The sequence below is a fragment of the Musa acuminata genome, chromosome BXJ3-4 (genome assembly GCF_036884655.1).
Source record: "Musa acuminata AAA Group cultivar baxijiao chromosome BXJ3-4, Cavendish_Baxijiao_AAA, whole genome shotgun sequence".
Classification (NCBI taxonomy): Eukaryota; Viridiplantae; Streptophyta; class Magnoliopsida; order Zingiberales; family Musaceae; genus Musa; species Musa acuminata.
In genome coordinates, this window is record NC_088352.1 from 45,907,404 (window position 1) to 45,925,865 (window position 18,462).

An 18,462-nucleotide genomic window follows, 5' to 3' on the forward strand; every position below is an offset into this window, starting at 1 on the left:
CTTTTCATGCAAGCCTTAACCTTCTCATCTTCGCAAGAGCTCGGTTTTCTAAGTAATCCTCCTATTTTGAGATGGAAAGTGCATGTAAGAAGTAAAGCACAAAAAGAACTTCCTGCATATCATCAAACCCATAGATCTTCATGGACAATTCAAGATTTATATATCATTAGATTGAATCGAATCGAGTCTGGACGGAGTCCAGCGATCTTATTCACAAAATCAAAGCACAAACAAGAACAGAACGATATCCGACATAAGGAATGACAACAAGAACAGTTTACATACACACAGAAAGACACAGATGAACGTAGAGGTGGGCTTAGAAGTCGGTGCAGTCGACATGAGCGAAGGAGAGCTGGCTCGTCCCCAGATTGTACTCAACATGAAGGTTCTGCTGCGCAACGTTACCGAAGATCTGGACATCAGCGGAGCTATACACCGCCAGGCACACCACGTCCGGCGCAACCTCTATGAAGGTGTTCATCGGGCTCAGCTTCAATGGTGCCCCTTCGAAGTTGTAGGTGATGTCCGGAAACGTGTAGTCGCGAGAACCACTGACGTCGAAGCACGCTGCGAAGGAGGAAAGGTCGGGGTCGTTGGCGACCGGGAGATCCACTACGTCTTTCACTGCTTTAGCCAGTCCGTCTACCACGTCGGGGGAAAGAATGTTCAGTGTCGTGCCGGAGTCGATGATGATGTTTGGTGATCCGGAAGCAGCAGGAGACGTCACCGAGATATTTGTGTTGCCGACGCTAATCCCGTTGAGGGTTAGATAGTAGAAAGATTCTTCTATGGTGAGGGGCGTGGTCGAGACGTTCCTTCCGGAGAGGGCGGGACCATCGCCGAAAACTAGCTTGCTGGTGGCGGACGTCTGCGAAAAGGGAACCAAGCAGTAGGAGAACTTGGCGTAGATGGAGGAACCGAGCTGGGAGACGAGGGAGAGCTGCCCGGCACCAAGTCCCACGAGCCCACCGGTCCTGTTGCTGAAGGTGCCGCTGCTCTGATGAGAGCACCCGAAGGTGATCTTGCGGATGGAGATCGTTTCCGAGCCGGTGGTGGCGAAGGTGAAGGTCTCGCTCGCCAGATTGCCGACGACCTGCGATTGGTCTCCGTAGGAGTACTGGTACTGGCACTTGGAGTCGCTGCTGCAGCCCGACACGGGAAGCTCGTCGCACTGCTGCGAATCGCATGCGAGGTCGAGGTAGGTGGAAGAATCCTTGGGGTCGAAGAGCGGCGGTGTCTGCTCGTAGCATTCAGTGCAAGGCTTGCAGTTGGCCCAGATGAGGTCGCTGCCGGTGTCGACGATGGCGATGACCTTAAACTTGGGGGTACCGAGCTCGACCTCCATGAGGTACTCAGCGGAGTCGGGAACGACAGGGGCCTCGATGGAGGATCCACCGGAAGCGGTGAGGCCAGCACCAGCACGTGCAACGCGCGATGGGCGGAGGGCGGAGCGCTTGGCCGCTGCTCTCACGCGGTCGTAGGCGGTCGATGAAGGATCATACAGAGGGGACCGGGGCGAGTCACGATGGATGAGGTCGACACGGAAGCCATCGGCGGCCGCCACAGCGGCGACAGCAGCAAGAAAGAGGGCCAAGGCAATGGGCTTCATGGTGAAGTAGTAGAAGAAGAAGCGAAGAGGAGGAAGAATGCAGCGAACCGAGATGGCGTGGGGGTATTTATAGGGAGGGGAAAGGGAATCGTCGGAGATAATGAAGCACCAGCTGTGCGAAACTGAACTGGGGAAAGAATCCGGAGGGACAGATCACCTGCCGTTTCACGGTGGAAAGCGGGGGCAGGGGGTGGGGGGAGCGATCGCTGCATGGGTCGGAACGGGAAGGCCAGTCTCTTTCCATAACACCGAGGATATGCGTATCCTTATCTGACTCGGTGGCGTCCACCGGAAACGCATCAAAATTCGTGCCGCCGTTTGATCCCTCCTTTCTTCTCAGGAAGAAGAAACGCATGAGATTGGCTTTTAACAGAAATATGTGTATGCATAAATCATTATTTTAATACTTTATCATATCTTTATATTTTCTAAATTAAAAACAAGAAAATAAAATATTTTGATTTGTTTTAAAGAAAAAGAAAAGAAAAAAAAACTCTCTCCTTAGTGATTCACAAAATTTATGATCGAACAAAATGAGAAGGGGGACTGTAAATGAAAGTTATAGATACAATGAACTAATAAGAATTTAGGCATGATGTTAGTCTAAAAAAGTATCATATTTATTATAAATGAATCACAGACACTAATGGAAGTTTTGCATAGCTAGCTTGTCATTAATTTTTGAAACTTATTTTTTTATGAGTAGATAATTTTCTGGGCACAGAAATATCGTATTCACTTTAAGATAATAAGTGTGCACATCAGCTATCTACCTAAAAGAAATATTCTAAAAGTAGTCAAGTATATATTATAGTATAGTTGACCTTTTTGAAGAGAAAATTCTTGGATGAGTTAAGTTCATGACTCACGAAATTTATGATAGCAAAAAATGGAAATTATAGATACAATGAACTAATAAGAATTTTGGCGTGAAAGGTATCATATTTATTGCAATTGAATCGAAGATACTTATGAAAGTTTTGCATAAGGAGGAGTCACCTCTAAGGTGCCTTTTAAAACTTTTTGGTTTTTTCATGACAGTATAGTATAGTATAAAGAAAAACTAAGCCCTAACTTTATGCTTCTTCTTTAAATTTCTTGAAAGAATATAGTTATATTTTAGCAAATATAATATAGTATTATAGTATAGCATAATATACATGAAAAACTAGCCCCCAACTTTCTGCTTCTCTTTCAAAGTTTTTGAAATAATGTAGTTTTATTTTCAATAAACAAAGATGATATTCAATCAGAAACCTAACATTTTCAAAATTTATCAGACGATGTTTTAGCAATAAAATTTACGCGTGAGATTATGATAAATATTAATTGTTTCGCGTATAATGGATACAATGAATATAATGTAAATACTTCCCACACTGAGCTTATGGAGTAAAGTGTAAAAAAAATGAGATATTTGGGGTCTATCATTCACATTCTAATATACTAGTACTATTTTATATACATTATGTTTCATATTCATGAAATATGAATTCTCACATAATGCATTCTGAATTGAAGCGTAAAACAAAAGTATCTCTCACATAGAAAATAAAAATAAAAAGAACTTCAAAACTTTAAAGTATGATTCAAATGGGTATTCAATTTCTTCCTTCATACGATCAATTGTCATACCGACAGCTCCTGTCTCGAATGATATCTCTCTTCATTTTGTGCCTTCAATACCAACAATTAAGTGTATAAGCTACTATGGCTCTCGAAATAATGACGCTACCTTTAAGGTGTCTATTTTGTGCTCATAATTGTATCATAATTACCATGTCAAAGGATGATGAATGAGACATGAAGTCATGCGGTCACATTCGACCCACAAAGATAGTATTCATGTGCATTTACGATGCCAACATTAGCGAGGCTGTCAAGTCTTGGGCGGTTTCAAAAGCAAATTATGCTCGAATTAGCAATTATGATAGATTTTTGGTGGAGAGAGAATAATCATGGTTTCTTCCAAAATTGTTCATCTCACTCTATCATTTATTTATGTCGGTCAACGATAAGAAAACGTGCATCACAGAATTAATTAATGTGAACGGAATGGGTAAATATTTGGAAATGGAAAGAGAGACTGAGATGGTTGGCTTTGAAAATAATACTTTGTGATTGAGTGTGTTTTATTATGTGACATGGAATCGTATGATGGATTTAATCAACGTGACATGAATTTTATTTTATTTTATTTCTTTGGAATTGGTTTCAATGAATGCAGATCTTACCAGAGGTATTTAATAAAGAATCTATCTTGATATAAATATTCAAAGCATAAGGAAAAGAGATAATCATAAACTCTCTTCTCTTTGTTTATGACAAAAGGTAATCATAAATTTCTTTTATATCCTTTAAGGTATAACAACATATTTTAAATACTAATTCTTGAATTCATATTTAGGGATCTTGAATCGCTAACTTGAGTATCAAAGGGATCAGGTCGAAAAATCTCTCTTGACCTCGATTTTTTACGTAGATAACATCTTGGGAGCATGATATTTTCACATCAACATATCATCTCGAAAATATGATATTTTTACCTTAAAGACACTTTGGACATTCTTACGTACACGAGCCTGGATTATGTCGAATTAACCAAGACATCAACATTTTTCTCTAACAGGACTATTTGGGTAATTTAAAAAGGATTCCTTAAATATAATCATCCTTTCATATATTTCATCTCAATAATTTGTTTATTTTTTAAAATATACATAATATTAATTTAAATAAAATAAAATTTTGGACGGATACTTTATAACTTTTGTATCCATAGATATGGCATAAAAATCTATACAAACGAAAATAAATGATCCCTTCCGAGCATATTACATTCCATTTCTTAAACAACTTTTAAGAAAATCGCATCCTAATTAAGAGTTATCAAATATTTATTACTGTTATTAAGCAAAATTTTATCAAAGTCTCTTCTACTTTTCCTTGCATACTAATTTTAACTTATGAGCATACTAATTTTAATCCTCGAAGAATGGTTGAGAAAGTCGGGCACATGAGCGACTCCTCCCCCATGAATGTCGTCAAATGCTAACAAGGATCATAGTTTTCATTATAGAGATTTAGTACAAGGAAGCAAAATCCTTACGGGATGGGCTCCCTCCATGATGTTTTTGATAAAAGAGAATCATCGGATTAACCGATTTGATCATCAACCTCGGTCGAGCTACAGTTCATAAAATCATTGGTTGAACCATAATAGATTAGACAATATTTGCCAAATGCAGCTGTATATTGATAACAATATATAACTCATAATCTTATAGAATGTTCTGCCTATCGTTTTGAAGCGACCAAAACAGCATTAAGTTTATCCATGGTGAAAACGGTGATTACAAATAACCACATAGTAACAACATAACTTGCCACCACCGTGACAACGTCAGTGTGCAAAAATTAGCTCCTTTATGGATTTTAGAGGTGAACTGTATCCATAGGCTACAGCATCTCTCCAGAGGACCATGCCTGATCAAAGAGAAACACACGAGTCATGACTAATTTGCTAAGAGAAAAGAATTATTAAATTAGAATATTTCATTACTTCCTCAGTCATCCAGAAAAACGGTGTTCTAGCTCCCTGTCACAACTGAAAACCTGATCAGCAGACTATTTTATGGCGGATCAACCATGACTCTGGCTATGTTTAGCTTTTAAATCATATTGAACATGTTGTTTTATCCAAATGGATAATATGATTATATATTACAATTTTAGTTACCACCAACCTAATAGTTGTTTGCTATCCAAGGGTTTGATCCTACATTTTGTAATTATTACAAGTGTCAATTATAATCATAGATATGGGTACTCACGAGGACCTGTCCTTAATGGGGCAGAGATAATAGACATTTTTTATTATCCACGCTATTATGGAGCGCGAATGGGTAGAGCACCCCCCACCTTGTCCCCATACCCACTCTGTCAATACGTGGGTCAAGATATCCATACCCAAGCGCTGAGCAGGCTAGCTCCCCACCTGATTCAAATTAGACCGGGTTAAGCCTTGATTGAATCGATTGCAAGTCAATTGCAAGCCATTTGGTTCGATTGAACCACATAACATAGTATCAACAAAAATTATCATTTGTATTTGAATATTATTATGACGTATAAACTTTACAAATATTATTTTTATTATTTGTAAATTTTGGTAATATTAATTAATCTTGATAATAATTTTATTTTTAAAAAATAAAACAGATTAATTAAGAAAATATAGAGAACCTACGGGTTCCACCCCAAATGAGGATTCCCTATCCTTGCCCTTGCCTCTGCCCCTACGTCATTTAAATGGAGAATGGGGTCGAGATGAGGACGAGACAGGGACGGGGATGGAGGAAGCACTCCCCTTCCCACCTCATTGGCATCAATATTTATAATATTTACATACAAAGAAAGAACAAAAAGGATTTTTAAAAAAACTACTATGACTTTATCTACTAGCAGATTCTGCAGGAAACATTTTGTGCAGCAGTCACAAGGGACATTCATCTAGAGTATCTCCATGACAAGAAGCACATAAAATTGTTAAATTGAAAACAAAGAAACAAAGGAAAACAATTTAAATACATATGATAGAAGATTCAAGCTGGTGTTAAAGAATAATGAAAAATGAGTAAAGTACCTATCCAAAGAAGCAATCCAATAGTTGTCCCAAAGAAAAACTCCCTGCTGATCGTATTGAAACTAGTACGGTCCAAAGGTTAAGATTCAATTGTCAGACAAAAGAATGTCTCAAATCACTCATCAGATATAGAACAATGGGAACTTACCAATACATGCAGAATAGATTTCCCCAGCCCTGAAGAAAGGATGCCCAAGCTGAGCCAGTAAACCTGTAATTCAAATAATTACCAACTATAAAAGTCTTACAGGGTGACAGGACCGAGGGATAACCATATTACAAAAAATCATAAACCTGTTATTCAGATGGTACATAACATAAAAGCTTGCCAGGTAGCAGAATCAGAAATAAACCTACCACATAAAATCACGAATGAATAAAGCACGTGGAATCATCAGACCATTTCCCATCATTGCAAGCAACATTGTGAAAGCCGATAACCCTCTGATGTTATCAGGATTGAGATAATTTGTCCACTGCAAATCAGACCAATCATAAGTTCAATATCCCATATAACCATAGATACACATAAATGACTAAGATAAAGTAATTATATTAGATACCATTTGTGCGATGGGCATCCACATAAAAAGCAGGGTGGCAGTCCATCCAGACATTGAACTTACAAATTTTGTCCCTTTCTCAGAAAGCTTGCCACTTCGTGCCTGTATGCATTATTGACCATAAAACCAAGATGGACAAATTAATGTCCCTAATAAAGTGAGGAAAGACAGATTCTAAAGAAAGAAAATTTTTAAAGTTGCTTGTATAATGCAACATCGAGAAGTATGTCTGTACTGGATTCTAATTGCAGAACCCAATTACCCAATACAGCATAACCAAATATCGAGAAAATGGAGTAATCAGTAAATAACAATATATATAAATATATATATATGTATATATATATGTATATATATGTATATGATGCTATTACAAATGCTACTTTTATGATCAAACAGTTCAGTATCATAATCATCCTTAAGCCAATGCTAACAATCGGCAAAGGTACATATATGAATGCCTGAGGCAGAGACACAAATTGACTTTCCCTAAACCTGTAGGTGAGATCTTTTCTATAGTGATGAGTACTTAATAGAAAGGAAGAAGAATAGACAAATCCTAACAACAAAAACAAGAAAGCTATACATTTCCAAAAGTAACATTGATACTAATGCGCAACTTGGAGTTATATAAAATATATAAGTTCATAAAACAGATACACTTCCTTCAAAGCCCCATGAAGTATTAAACTATTATGCATTATTCATCAATTTTTTTATGTTGTATATATAACATGTTCACAACCATCAAGAACTCGTTAATTGTGTATATAACAACAAATAATGATCTTATGCAAAATTCTGAAGAACAAAATTGCAAATAAAAGCAATGCTTAATATATTTATTCAAGGTAAACAATGTTTTAGTATTAAGATTAAAACAATTCACACGGATAACAATGAACAAGCCTTTTTTACTTTACCACAGCAACAGGCGAAGTCACATAGTATTCGCCAAAAGTGTCGCCATATTATTCATATACTATTTTGTCATATAGTACATGAGCAGTTCTTTTTCGTCGCAGTCATTGTAGTACATTGAGAATGATTTTGGTAACCAATTTATTTTTATGGTATTTATTCTCATATGGTATCATCCAGCAGTATATCTACACGATTTTAAGACTGAATACCCAAATGTGATTCAGAAAACTTCAAGACTAGTGCACAGAAAGAATTAAGGTGCATAGCTCACCATGGCGACAATCGCAGTAGCCAGAGTGAAGGAGACTGCCCCAGGCAAGATGCTGTTAGGAACCAACGGGACAAACGTTGACCACATGACCTACAGCTCCATCCATTGTCATCAAACCACCAAATTTTGAGTGCCAACATGGGGAACAAAAGGCTGGAGGCTCACCTGAGGGAGAACAGCGAGGCCACCAATGGTAATGAAATCCTCCCATGGGCTCCAGATTGCCTCGTGAAGCCAACCAAAGTAATTCAAACAGTTCAAAATCAGCCCTGAAGCCACGACAATTGAAGTCGCCAGAAACTGGGGCAGCGGCATAGCTTCAGCCATGGCTAGCTGTGCTATCACCGCGTAGGTCGAAACGACCCCCAAAGTCTGGACGACGACGGCTTCAGTCTCCTTCTTCTTCGCAAAGTAGGACAGTAGTGACAGGTTCCCCAGCAATCCCGTAAGCATCCCCTTCAACAGTTATTTCAAGGATTCAGGCAAAAAACAGAGGCTTTCACGAAAGAGACGCAAAGCTCACCAGCCAAGGAACGGCGAAGAGGGCCGCATTGTTGCCGGAAAGAAGATTGCGGGCGTTGAGGACGATCTGGGGGAGCTGAAGGAGGAGGAACGGGACGTTGGCAGCTCCGGCAAACTTGGCGCTAATGGAGTCCCATTCATGAAATTTGGATCCCTGAAGGGGAAAGTTCCTTTTTTTCTTCAAGTAACGACCAAGATTTCTCATATTTTCCTATATTTTGCATAGAATAGAAGGAAATGTTCCATTACCTTGTCGACGGGATGTACGGTATCGGACGAGGAGGCGGAGAGCGGCGATCGTCGGTGGGGCGGGTCGGAGAAGAATTGATTTAGTGTTATACGGCAACTACGGAGAGGCACGAGAGCAAAAGTTTGGGCTCTTACAAGTTGAGACGAAGGAGGGGGCGGAATCAAGGGGGGGCAAACATATGGAGGAGATAAACGGAAAGAGAAAAGCGTTGGCCGCAGCCGGAGAGTCGGCGGCGCAGCTGCCATCAATCAGAAGTCTAGAGAGAGAGAGAGAGAGAGAGAGAGAGAGAGGAAGGTAGGCGAGGGAAGGAGTTACGAGATGGGAAGCAGGGAGGACATCGGGGCCTTCTTCCTCCAAGCACGAGAAGAGCAGGGTGACCGACGGCACGAGAAGAGCCACGTGACGCGGAACGGGATGGAGAGTGACGTGGGGTGGGTCCGCGTGGGAAACGGGAATGGACGGTTACAGAAGTAAGATGTTAACGGCGACGGACCAGCCGGGGGGAGGCAAAGAAGGGGATTACCGAGGGCTCGGATCCCAACACGGCGTTTATTACTCGAGTCTCTGCCCTTCTTATCTCTACGGTGTATGTCTATTTGATAAGGTTAGTCAAGTAAGATCTCGTTTATAGATATAAATATGGTCTTCTCCTAACTATTATATCGGACGAATATAATTTATTTTTCAAAATATTCTTTTTAACTTATTTTGTATGATTGATATTTTGTGGCCATTTATGTTTAAAAATAATTGTTTTTTAGTTTTATATTTAATATATAATTCTAAATTATATATATTATATTAAGCATACGGTTCAACCAATTAATCCACTTATCCAGTCAGATCTAATAATCTTAGGCTCGATCGAATCGTTCTTCAATTCAATCATGATAACTATATTTAGAATGATAAGCTTAATTGAATTATGATTTTTTATATCTTGATCTCTCCTATACTTGTATTTGTATCAATATATTGACACTCTCTTTCTTATTGTGAACAACAGAGTCTTACTGACAGATAAAAGAAGTATAAGAGGAAAAAGAGTAACATTGTAGGAGGAAGATCTTGTCAGAAGGAGAAGAATGACTTTGATAGAAACTTTCTTGTTCTGCTTAAAAAGAGAACCTTACTTGTACTTCAATAAACTTGATAGGAAAAAGAAGAACCGAATGGGAGAAGATCCCATCAGAATAAGAATGAAGAAGGGTTGAAGGGAGAGGAGCAACAAGCGAAAAAGAGGAGGGAGAAAACCGAATAAGAAAATCGAAGGAAACGAATGTTTTCTCTCTCTCCGATCCTAATTTTAAACAAGCATGACTATCTTTTAGAAAAAAAATAATAGAAAGATTGAATTATATGACATTTGAGCAAGTTTAAGAATATCATGTAAACCAAATGATTTTATTTGATTTATGATGTTATACGAAAAACAGGAGTGAATAAATCAACCAGTTCACTCTGATTTTTAAACAGAAATATGAAGATATGCGATTATATCGCCAATAAATAAGGTGGTTTTTCATGCAAGTGAATAAATAATAAATGATAGAGAATAATTGGAAAAAAAATCGAACCCATTGCAAAACTTGTGCAACATATGCACGAATCGGCACTAGTGTCACCGGTTACAAGCATGGAAAGCAAACACTTTCTTCCCACCATTTGGCTGTATTATCGATTTACCTACCACATACACAATTTGTACATGCGTTTTACGATCCTGATGCAGCTTCGGTTACATTTCCGATTAGCGATATTTCATGCCAGTCCAACAGCTAGCTTGTATGAATTATTTGGTTGATTCCTGCAAATATTATATGGGAAAGATTAACAACATTCAGAAGTATCCCCTGACCATCTGTATGATGACTTCAACAAGCTTCGAAGAAACTATAGATTGCAATACCTCACTGGCGGCAGACACTGATTTGACATTTGAATCTAATGTGGCATCAGAATTTCTTGCTTCAGACTTCTCATTTGAATAACTAGAATATCAAGAAAAATATATGCTAAGACATGACCATTAACAAGAAGAAGAAACATGGTATTAAACATGTTAAGCAGAACAGTAAGAACAGTGATGCTTACGTTGAAAGTATTGTCACCCATATCAACTCCACGCAATCGACCCATAGAAGTCTCTGTTCAACTGGGATAACACCATAGGTAATCAAGTGGGCAAAAGGCCATAGCTTCCACCCTGCCTGTTAAGCCAAGACAATTGAAGAAGTTAACCAAAGATTTTCATCTCCATTGGATCTAAATAACATGAACTAAATTGTCATAACAAACACGAAATATACTGCACAAAGATGATGTTACGACTTGTTTCTCCCACAATTTTGAACGAACCGTTTGACGATGACAAAGTTCAAGACATTCTCAAAACATTTACCAGTACCAAATCAGTGAGGTGAATTGAGGGTGACAAGAATATTTTACACTAGTTCCAAAAAAGCAGTTACTTGATCCTAAGTCTGTCGGCCCAAGCTTAAGGGTGCCAAGCAACTAAGGATTTAAAGATTACCATCAGTGATTGGTCACACAAAACTCAACAGCTGTTGCACAAACCATTCAGTCCAAGTGTTGACCTAAGTTGAAAATTTTACTAATGGAGAAACCAATTGAGTTCCTCATCTCAAAGAAAAAACCTCTGTTTTCTAAAGGTTTCAAAAATAGTAATTATTACGTTTACTACTGAAGAGAGAAGTCCTTACGGTTAGCATTGGCCAAAACGTAGCCCTCAATTCAGTGAATATATTTGCTGGTGATTCGAGACGCAAGATGCCCAATACTACGTAATAGATGCTATTCCATATAGCGGACCATGCAGTCTGATCAAACACAACCTTAGCAGGTACAGTCCACCAGTCCTGGAAAGGGAAAAGAGCCTGAAACATAGCAGCACCAATTCAGGTTAACAGACTCTTGAAAACAAGCAGAAATGAAAATGCAGCGACAAGTGCCAGAGAACATTAGAAGCTAACAACCTCACAGAAGTGGTAATAATAGTGAGAAAGTGACCCATGCAGAGAAAATCCTACAAGTCCAGATCTGAACATACGGGCACGGTCAAAATCAAATAATGGCTTTCCTTCATAGCACTGGATCAAAAAGCAAGCTAATGTAAATAAGGGCCCATACAACTCAAAATATCTATTCATTAATTGGGAATTCGGGATGACATTCACCTGGGCAATCCAATCCCCCAGAGAATAAACAATACCACTTATCATCATCTTGGCCAGAACAGGATTTGTTTTCAAAGCTTCCTCATAAGCAGTCCAGTTATGCTGAGGTGCATACCTAAGAATCTCATATAGCGTCCAACCCTGAGATGGATCAACAAAATAAGATGAGACCATGAGCTTTACAACTAGGGATTAGCTACCATTAATACAATGCAAACTACTGAGGGTAGTAGATTATACTATATAATTATGTTTTGTTAAGTATTGCATTAAAGAAAGATTCCTGGTAACACTAACAAGAATATCTAATAAACATCTCAAGATAACTTAAAATGTCAAGACTATCTACTAAATGTCTCAAAATAACTCCAAATATCAAAATAATAACTTCAACAACAAAGCAAACGAAGACGACATCAAGAACAATCAACAAGTATAATAGCATAGCTACATATTCTCTCCAAACAAAGCGGGATATTTGGCATTTCTATCTGATAATAAATCAACTTTCTGTTTTGTTTTATTTAATAATTTGTATCTTAAGTAGCATATTGTCTACTGTTTAATGAACATATATACTTTTTGTCATATAGGTACCAGCATGCAGAATATTATAATGAAAACTGTAGTCGCTGGTGTTAAGTGCCACCGAGCTACCAGCATATTGCATTTACTGAATAGTTCTTTGATTGATGGAAAAAATACTTATTGAGCACATGATGATTAATGTCGATGACTCCACAAGCACCTATACCATGGAGTTCTTGCTTAAAAAATAGCATTTGGAATAACTGCCAAGAAAGCAAAATATTAAGATCCAAGTTTGAACAATGACAAATTCTTCACAGCATCTACTACCTACAGCATCCTGTCTGACTCCCAAAAAGTTACAAGAGCAAGCTTCTCTTTTACTTGAAGAACATTTGTTTTGCTAAATAAGTAAGCAAAAAACTAGCTGCATCAGGTGATTGTTTCTTGAGTGTCAAACAAGGGACAAAGCAACGGTCAAAAAGAAGGCACCAATCTAGAATGTACCAAAGTAGTGCTTGGTGCATGCTATAAAGCTACTGATGCAATGTGTTCCCCAAAATTTCTTGTGGTTGTCTATTTTGAGGAACAAACAATTTTTCAGAGCACTTAAATTTTAAAAATCATAGTCTTCTTCAGAATGAGAAGCAATAGCAAGTAAAAATTCACTTGTCACCCATATATTGTTGATTCAATTACTAACTATAAAAAAATTCTAAATCAGTGAAAAGTCACAAATAACCAAAAAATCAAAATTGTATAGTAGCAAAAATCAAGAAGTATTTCATTGATTTTAATTGGAATCCTAATTGCTAAATATACAAAAAAATTCTCAAGCCTTTTTACTACTCCCAATCAAATCATTGCGGTAGATCCATTGCAACCCTTCCCAATTTTGCTATGTTGGTTTCCTTAGGCAAGCATATAAGTAGAACGTTATCTCCATCATTGAAACTGACTACGTGTTATAATCCTAAACAATTTGCAAGGGTACTCGATATGTCCTCCGAACCTGCACGAGGTATATTTCTATAAGGAAATTACACAAAGCCAAAAAGAAGAAATTACTTAGAACTGGTTTTTTTGACAGATTAAAACAAACTTCCATCGAGAACAAAGAAAGAAAACAAAATTCCAGATAAATTGAGAAGAGGTACTTCACCCACATGCCAATACTCGCTATCGATAGTGAGCAGCTTGGTGATGGCGAAGGTCCCCGCTGCAAGCACGATTGCGGCGTTGATCGCCCGATCGACCAGCTTATTCATGTCTTCCTCTCCTATAACAGTAGCCGAAGAGGACGAGAACCCTACGCCACCACTGCTGCCGCCACCCATGACCCCACCACCGCTCTCCAGGGCAAATCCACCAACAGGACTACTAGGCCCTTGAAGAGAATTCTCCTCCTCTTGCTGCTCTCTGCCCACCATGGGGATCAGTCCATCCTGCTGGTCCGTGGAGTCGCTACTCTGCACAGGGATGACGTCCAGGTCCTCGGTCGCCACCGACACGATCACGGAGGAGGCTCGATCCCTTTTCAATTTTCCGGTGGAAGATACGGTGTACAAGGGCAGAGAGTGGAAGAGCTGCCACCCAGATCTGTAGTTCTGGCTGTGGTTGTTGGGCCTCGACGACGAGGAACGGGGTGGGAACAGCATCTGGGAGCCGATGCTGTTGACGGCAGCCATCGATGGATAAGATGGATGAAGGGATTCGCTCTCGGAAGAAAGGGCTGAGAGATCGGAGGATCGATCCGAGAGGGATCGCCAAGGAAAAGGGGGGCGAGCTTATATCGTCTCCGTTAGCTCGAAGGCGACGACCACCCGATCTTTATTTATTAAGATTAATAATTATTGTGCATATGATTATCCCAAAAAAAATAAGGAAAAAAACAGTAGCATATTTATTTTTTTTATTATATATATTATTTTGAGGACCGTATAAATACAAACTCCATATCAGATTCAATGTGGCCTATCCGTCCATCCGATCTCCCCCAACCACCATTAAGATGATTTCTCCATATTTATTACACAGGAAACAAACATGGCCATTCGTGGCCGCGAGAGAATCTTGAACGGCCACTTCCTGGCCATTCGTCTGTGCGGCTGGATAACTCTCACTGTGGAGTCTTCATTGTCCACCTTCTCGATGGAGTCTATATCACAGGTTCCTGCAAAATACCTGTTCCACATCTATTATTCCCCATTTTTATGTGGTGGAAGGCCTAATTTTGTCTCGGCCATACATTTTATCCGAGTCAAACTCATGTAACGTAACCTCCCGCTCAACCATTCAGCAAATTTCATATTTTTTGTGGTTCCCCTATTACCCACCAAATCGAGAGGGACCCACACGCAGCGGATTCAGAGAAGAAAATTATGGTCACCCATTACGAGAAGAGGTGGATCGTTGGGTGCGCCACATGTGGGAAATGAGCCGAGTATGTGGTCTGGAGTCAGCCCACAGGTATCCAATAGTCTGAGCTCACACGTATCAATTGATCTGGACAAGTCTTTTCCGTCTGTTTTATGAGTAATAAAACTAATTTCTGCACTCGATTTATGAGGAAATGCTAATTTAGAAAGAATTGCAGATGTAATATGATGATGTTCACATGCAACGCAGGTTTCAATGGTGCGGTAAAATGATCACTCTTTTGCTACTGTGTCTCATGTGATGTGATAATGATATGGCAGAGCACAACAGCATCACATGCCTGCCATGTTACTGTCGCCTATCTGACAGTGATGCATGCTCAAACAGGACTTTGTTTGAAGGACACAGCCATGTATTGGCGCCAGTCGGTGCATGAATGCGATTTATATATGCACGCGGCTTCAAACTTCAATGCCTTTGCAGTACACAACTTTATTCAGTTGTACCACATCAACACTTGTACTTAATATGCGTATGTAATTCTTAACGAAATAAACATTGTTTCAGTTAAAGAGCTTTTAATGACAAGGAGAAAGCTGAGCTTGTCTCATGGAGAAAGAAAAGACAAACAGTTCCAGTTAGGCTTGGTGATACCTTCGAGCACGATGATGATGATGATGATGATGATGATGATCTGCGGATGTGATGAAGAAGAGAAGCTTCCTATGTCTTTTAATTCTTCTCTAGATTAGAGGAAGATGAAGCACTCCAGGGAGACGAGGGGGTTCTCCAGCGACTCCGGCTGCTCTCCTTCGGATACCACCACGCCGCCATCTACCGTGCCCTCACGCTGCCCGCAGAATCTCCTTTCTCCCTCGTCCGCCGAGATCTGCTTCATCGATCCTTTTACCCTAGCCGTCGCTGCCTCCGGCGCCCTGCATTGTCCCCCTCTCTGCCGCAACTCCGCCGCTCGTTCCGCCGCCGGGGACACCGAGCGCCTGTTGGATCTCTCGCCTGGATCTCGCGTGGCCCGAGCGCTGGCCTCTCTGGCGGAGTTCGTCCTACCGATGGCCGCGTGTTCGGACCTCCGCCTTGCCGGCGACGGGGAGGATCTCCCGCTGCCGCAGCCAACAGCCACGCTCCGGTCCCGTCTGCAGGCGAACTCGCCGGAAACGGAGCGCTTTTTCTGGTACTTGACGGGCGAGCGGTCATCCCTCGCCGCCCTCCTTCCGGTCTCCGTCGCAGCTGCTCGTCGCTTCTCAGCCGGAGTGGTGGGGCCCGATAGAGTCTCGCTCTTCGCGCTGATGCTGCAGACCTCGGAGGCGTCCTCGCATCTGGTGTCGCAGCCGTTGCTGCTGCGGTCTGCGAGAGGAACAGCCTCGTCGTTGATCTCCACCTCCTTCGGAGTGGCCACCTGATCTGCCCTAATTGGCAATGGGGTTTGCCTCGGCGGTCTGGGAGTCTCGGAGAGGACCTCTTTCACCGTCTCCTCGACATCGGCCTCTGGCAGAGGTGGTAAGCTCGCCCCCTCGGGGTAGCGAGGGGTGGTGGTGCGTGCCGCCGCCTTCGCCTCCTGCGTTTTGGTACTACTGCTGAAGCAGCCGCCCATCCTCCAGCTAGAGTGGCATTCCCCCTCACCTGAAAGCGAAGAGCCTCGTTTACCACCGGGAGCCAACCCAAATTCTCGATGGTGTTCGCTGTTTTCTTCCCCCTTCCTTTTCTATCAGCTTTCCCTGATCAGTGGTTGGGGGAGTAATGGTTGAATGGTACATTCACTACAATGGTCGTTGGGGGGAAGAAGGCGCTGCTTATGGTCCCAACTCCCAAGAAGGAGCGAGGGAGACAGGAGATGGACGCGACTAGAGGAGGGAGATGGTTTCAATGCACTATTGTTATTGCAACATAAATACTTCCCACCTGCTTTCTGATTTACTTCCTTTTTGCTTTTTTGGCTTTTGGTCTATTTGTTTTTTTCTTCTTTTTATTAATAGAATAAAATAAAATTGAATACAGAATTCAAATTGACATGTTGTTCGATTAAGATTTATTTTAGTCGCTGATATCATGTGATGCAACGTGGCTTCGTGACGCAAATGCCTGCTTGTTACCGAACGAGAGTTGTGGCAATCGATTTAGTGGATGGCATCCGAATTGGTTCCTCGAAGCGAATAAGCCACGTGTCAGTTATATATATATATATATATATATATATATATATATATATATATATATATATATATAGAGAGAGAGAGAGAGAGAGAGGGAAATTTTTCAAAAAAAAAACCTCCTGATTCTTTTTCATCTTGATTAAAATTTTTTTATTTATTTTCATGAAATATCTATATTTTAAAAAGATGAAATTGTCTTTAACTTTTGTTTCATCGATCTTTTTGCTTTATTGTTAATGACCTTACTCCGTACTCTCATTGTTGATATTTTCGTTCACGCTTTTTTGTTGTCATCTTTATTCATACTCATTCGAGTCGTCCTCACTCACATGTCCCCCATCTTCATCCTTACCCATGTACCCTTGCCCTCATCACCATCTTCGTTGATAGGCGGAGAGAGTAAAGAATAGAAGACGACACGAATGACGAAGGAGAAAGTAAGAACATTAAAACATAAGAGAGAGAGAGAGGGAGACCATACATATGAAGAGGGTAAAGGCAACGAGAGAGCCAAGGTCGACAATGATGTTGCAGATGATGGCACTTCAATTGATAGTGGGGGTGGCCAGGTTGAGAATGAAACAAAAGATAATGAGAGAGCACGAAGAAAGCATGGGACAGAGGTGACGACAAGGGACAAAGACTACGAACAATTTTATTTTATAATAAATAATAAGCGTTCAATAAGAATAAATGAAAAATAAGACTATAGCCAAGAAAAAATATTTTTTTTTAATTTATCACACATATATATGGTAATTTTTGAATATAAAAAATATTTAAATATTTTTTTGTTACTCAAAATATTTGTCCTAGTCTTAAGCAGTTAGGAAAAAATGGCTACAAATCAAGGTGCAATTATGTATGTATTTTCTCTCTTACCAGTATCGAAGTGACTTGAATATTGGAAGGACCTCATTACAAAACTTGTCTAACATCAATCTTAATACAGGTTGACATTACGTTAGACATGAAGAAGCACATGTGGCAAGTCAAAAGTCTCCTAAGACAAGTTAGATCCAAACTATGTTAGGTTGGTTAACACTCTATGTTTACCATTAATATCAAACAAGCGACTCAATGAAGATGCTATACTCCCTGATAACACTTTCACTCATGTTGGGCAACTGCAATTCTTCTTCTCTGTTAGTACATCTTGCTCCACTCATACTCATTTTAAATATTAATAATTATTAAATAATCCTAGTTTACCTCTGCCATTATGGACACCAACTCATATCATAACCATATCATTTATCTCATAATTGGCTCAACTTATAACTACATAGACTTCCTAGTAACAAATCGTTACCCTTTGTGCCAATGGATGTATCTTAATCGCTCACAATGCCTATAACGTTAGGTTAGTCATGATAAATAATACCTCCAACATATGATGTTCT

At 40.0% G+C, this 18,462-nt stretch overlaps 4 protein-coding genes across 5 annotated transcripts; all 4 read right to left on the reverse strand.

Moving 5' to 3' along the window:
- Positions 1-319: 319 nt before the first annotated feature.
- LOC135636466 (aspartic proteinase CDR1-like) lies at positions 320-1,612 on the reverse strand. The gene has a single exon (XM_065148155.1). The coding sequence runs from the start codon at positions 1,610-1,612 to the stop codon at positions 320-322; it is 1,293 nt and encodes a 430-aa protein (XP_065004227.1).
- Positions 1,613-4,805: 3,193 nt separating this feature from the next.
- LOC135635952 (maltose excess protein 1-like, chloroplastic) lies at positions 4,806-9,155 on the reverse strand. Of its 2 annotated transcripts, XM_065147434.1 has the most exons (10): positions 8,787-9,155; positions 8,539-8,691; positions 8,181-8,471; positions 8,016-8,105; positions 6,821-6,922; positions 6,615-6,733; positions 6,406-6,468; positions 6,258-6,319; positions 5,534-5,609; positions 4,806-5,098 (listed from the first exon to the last, which is right to left on the reverse strand). In XM_065147434.1, the coding sequence occupies exons 1-10, from the start codon at positions 9,030-9,032 to the stop codon at positions 4,966-4,968; spliced, it is 1,335 nt and encodes a 444-aa protein (XP_065003506.1). In that variant the 5' UTR covers positions 9,033-9,155; the 3' UTR covers positions 4,806-4,965. The 2 variants fall into 2 exon arrangements, with proteins under 2 accessions (XP_065003506.1, XP_065003507.1); XM_065147435.1 differs by lacking the exon at positions 5,534-5,609 and having other exon boundaries at positions 8,787-9,153.
- A 1,191-nt stretch (positions 9,156-10,346) lies between these two features.
- LOC135635954 (uncharacterized) lies at positions 10,347-14,320 on the reverse strand. Its single transcript, XM_065147436.1, has 7 exons — positions 13,679-14,320; positions 11,985-12,125; positions 11,784-11,897; positions 11,511-11,684; positions 10,882-10,997; positions 10,697-10,778; positions 10,347-10,594 (listed from the first exon to the last, which is right to left on the reverse strand). The coding sequence occupies exons 1-7, from the start codon at positions 14,198-14,200 to the stop codon at positions 10,580-10,582; spliced, it is 1,164 nt and encodes a 387-aa protein (XP_065003508.1). The 5' UTR covers positions 14,201-14,320; the 3' UTR covers positions 10,347-10,579.
- A 1,237-nt stretch (positions 14,321-15,557) lies between these two features.
- On the reverse strand, positions 15,558-16,750 carry LOC103982555 (uncharacterized). Its single transcript, XM_009399515.3, has one exon. It carries the CDS (start codon positions 16,498-16,500, stop codon positions 15,640-15,642), a length of 861 nt encoding a protein of 286 aa, XP_009397790.2. The 5' UTR covers positions 16,501-16,750; the 3' UTR covers positions 15,558-15,639.
- Positions 16,751-18,462: the final 1,712 nt, after the last annotated feature.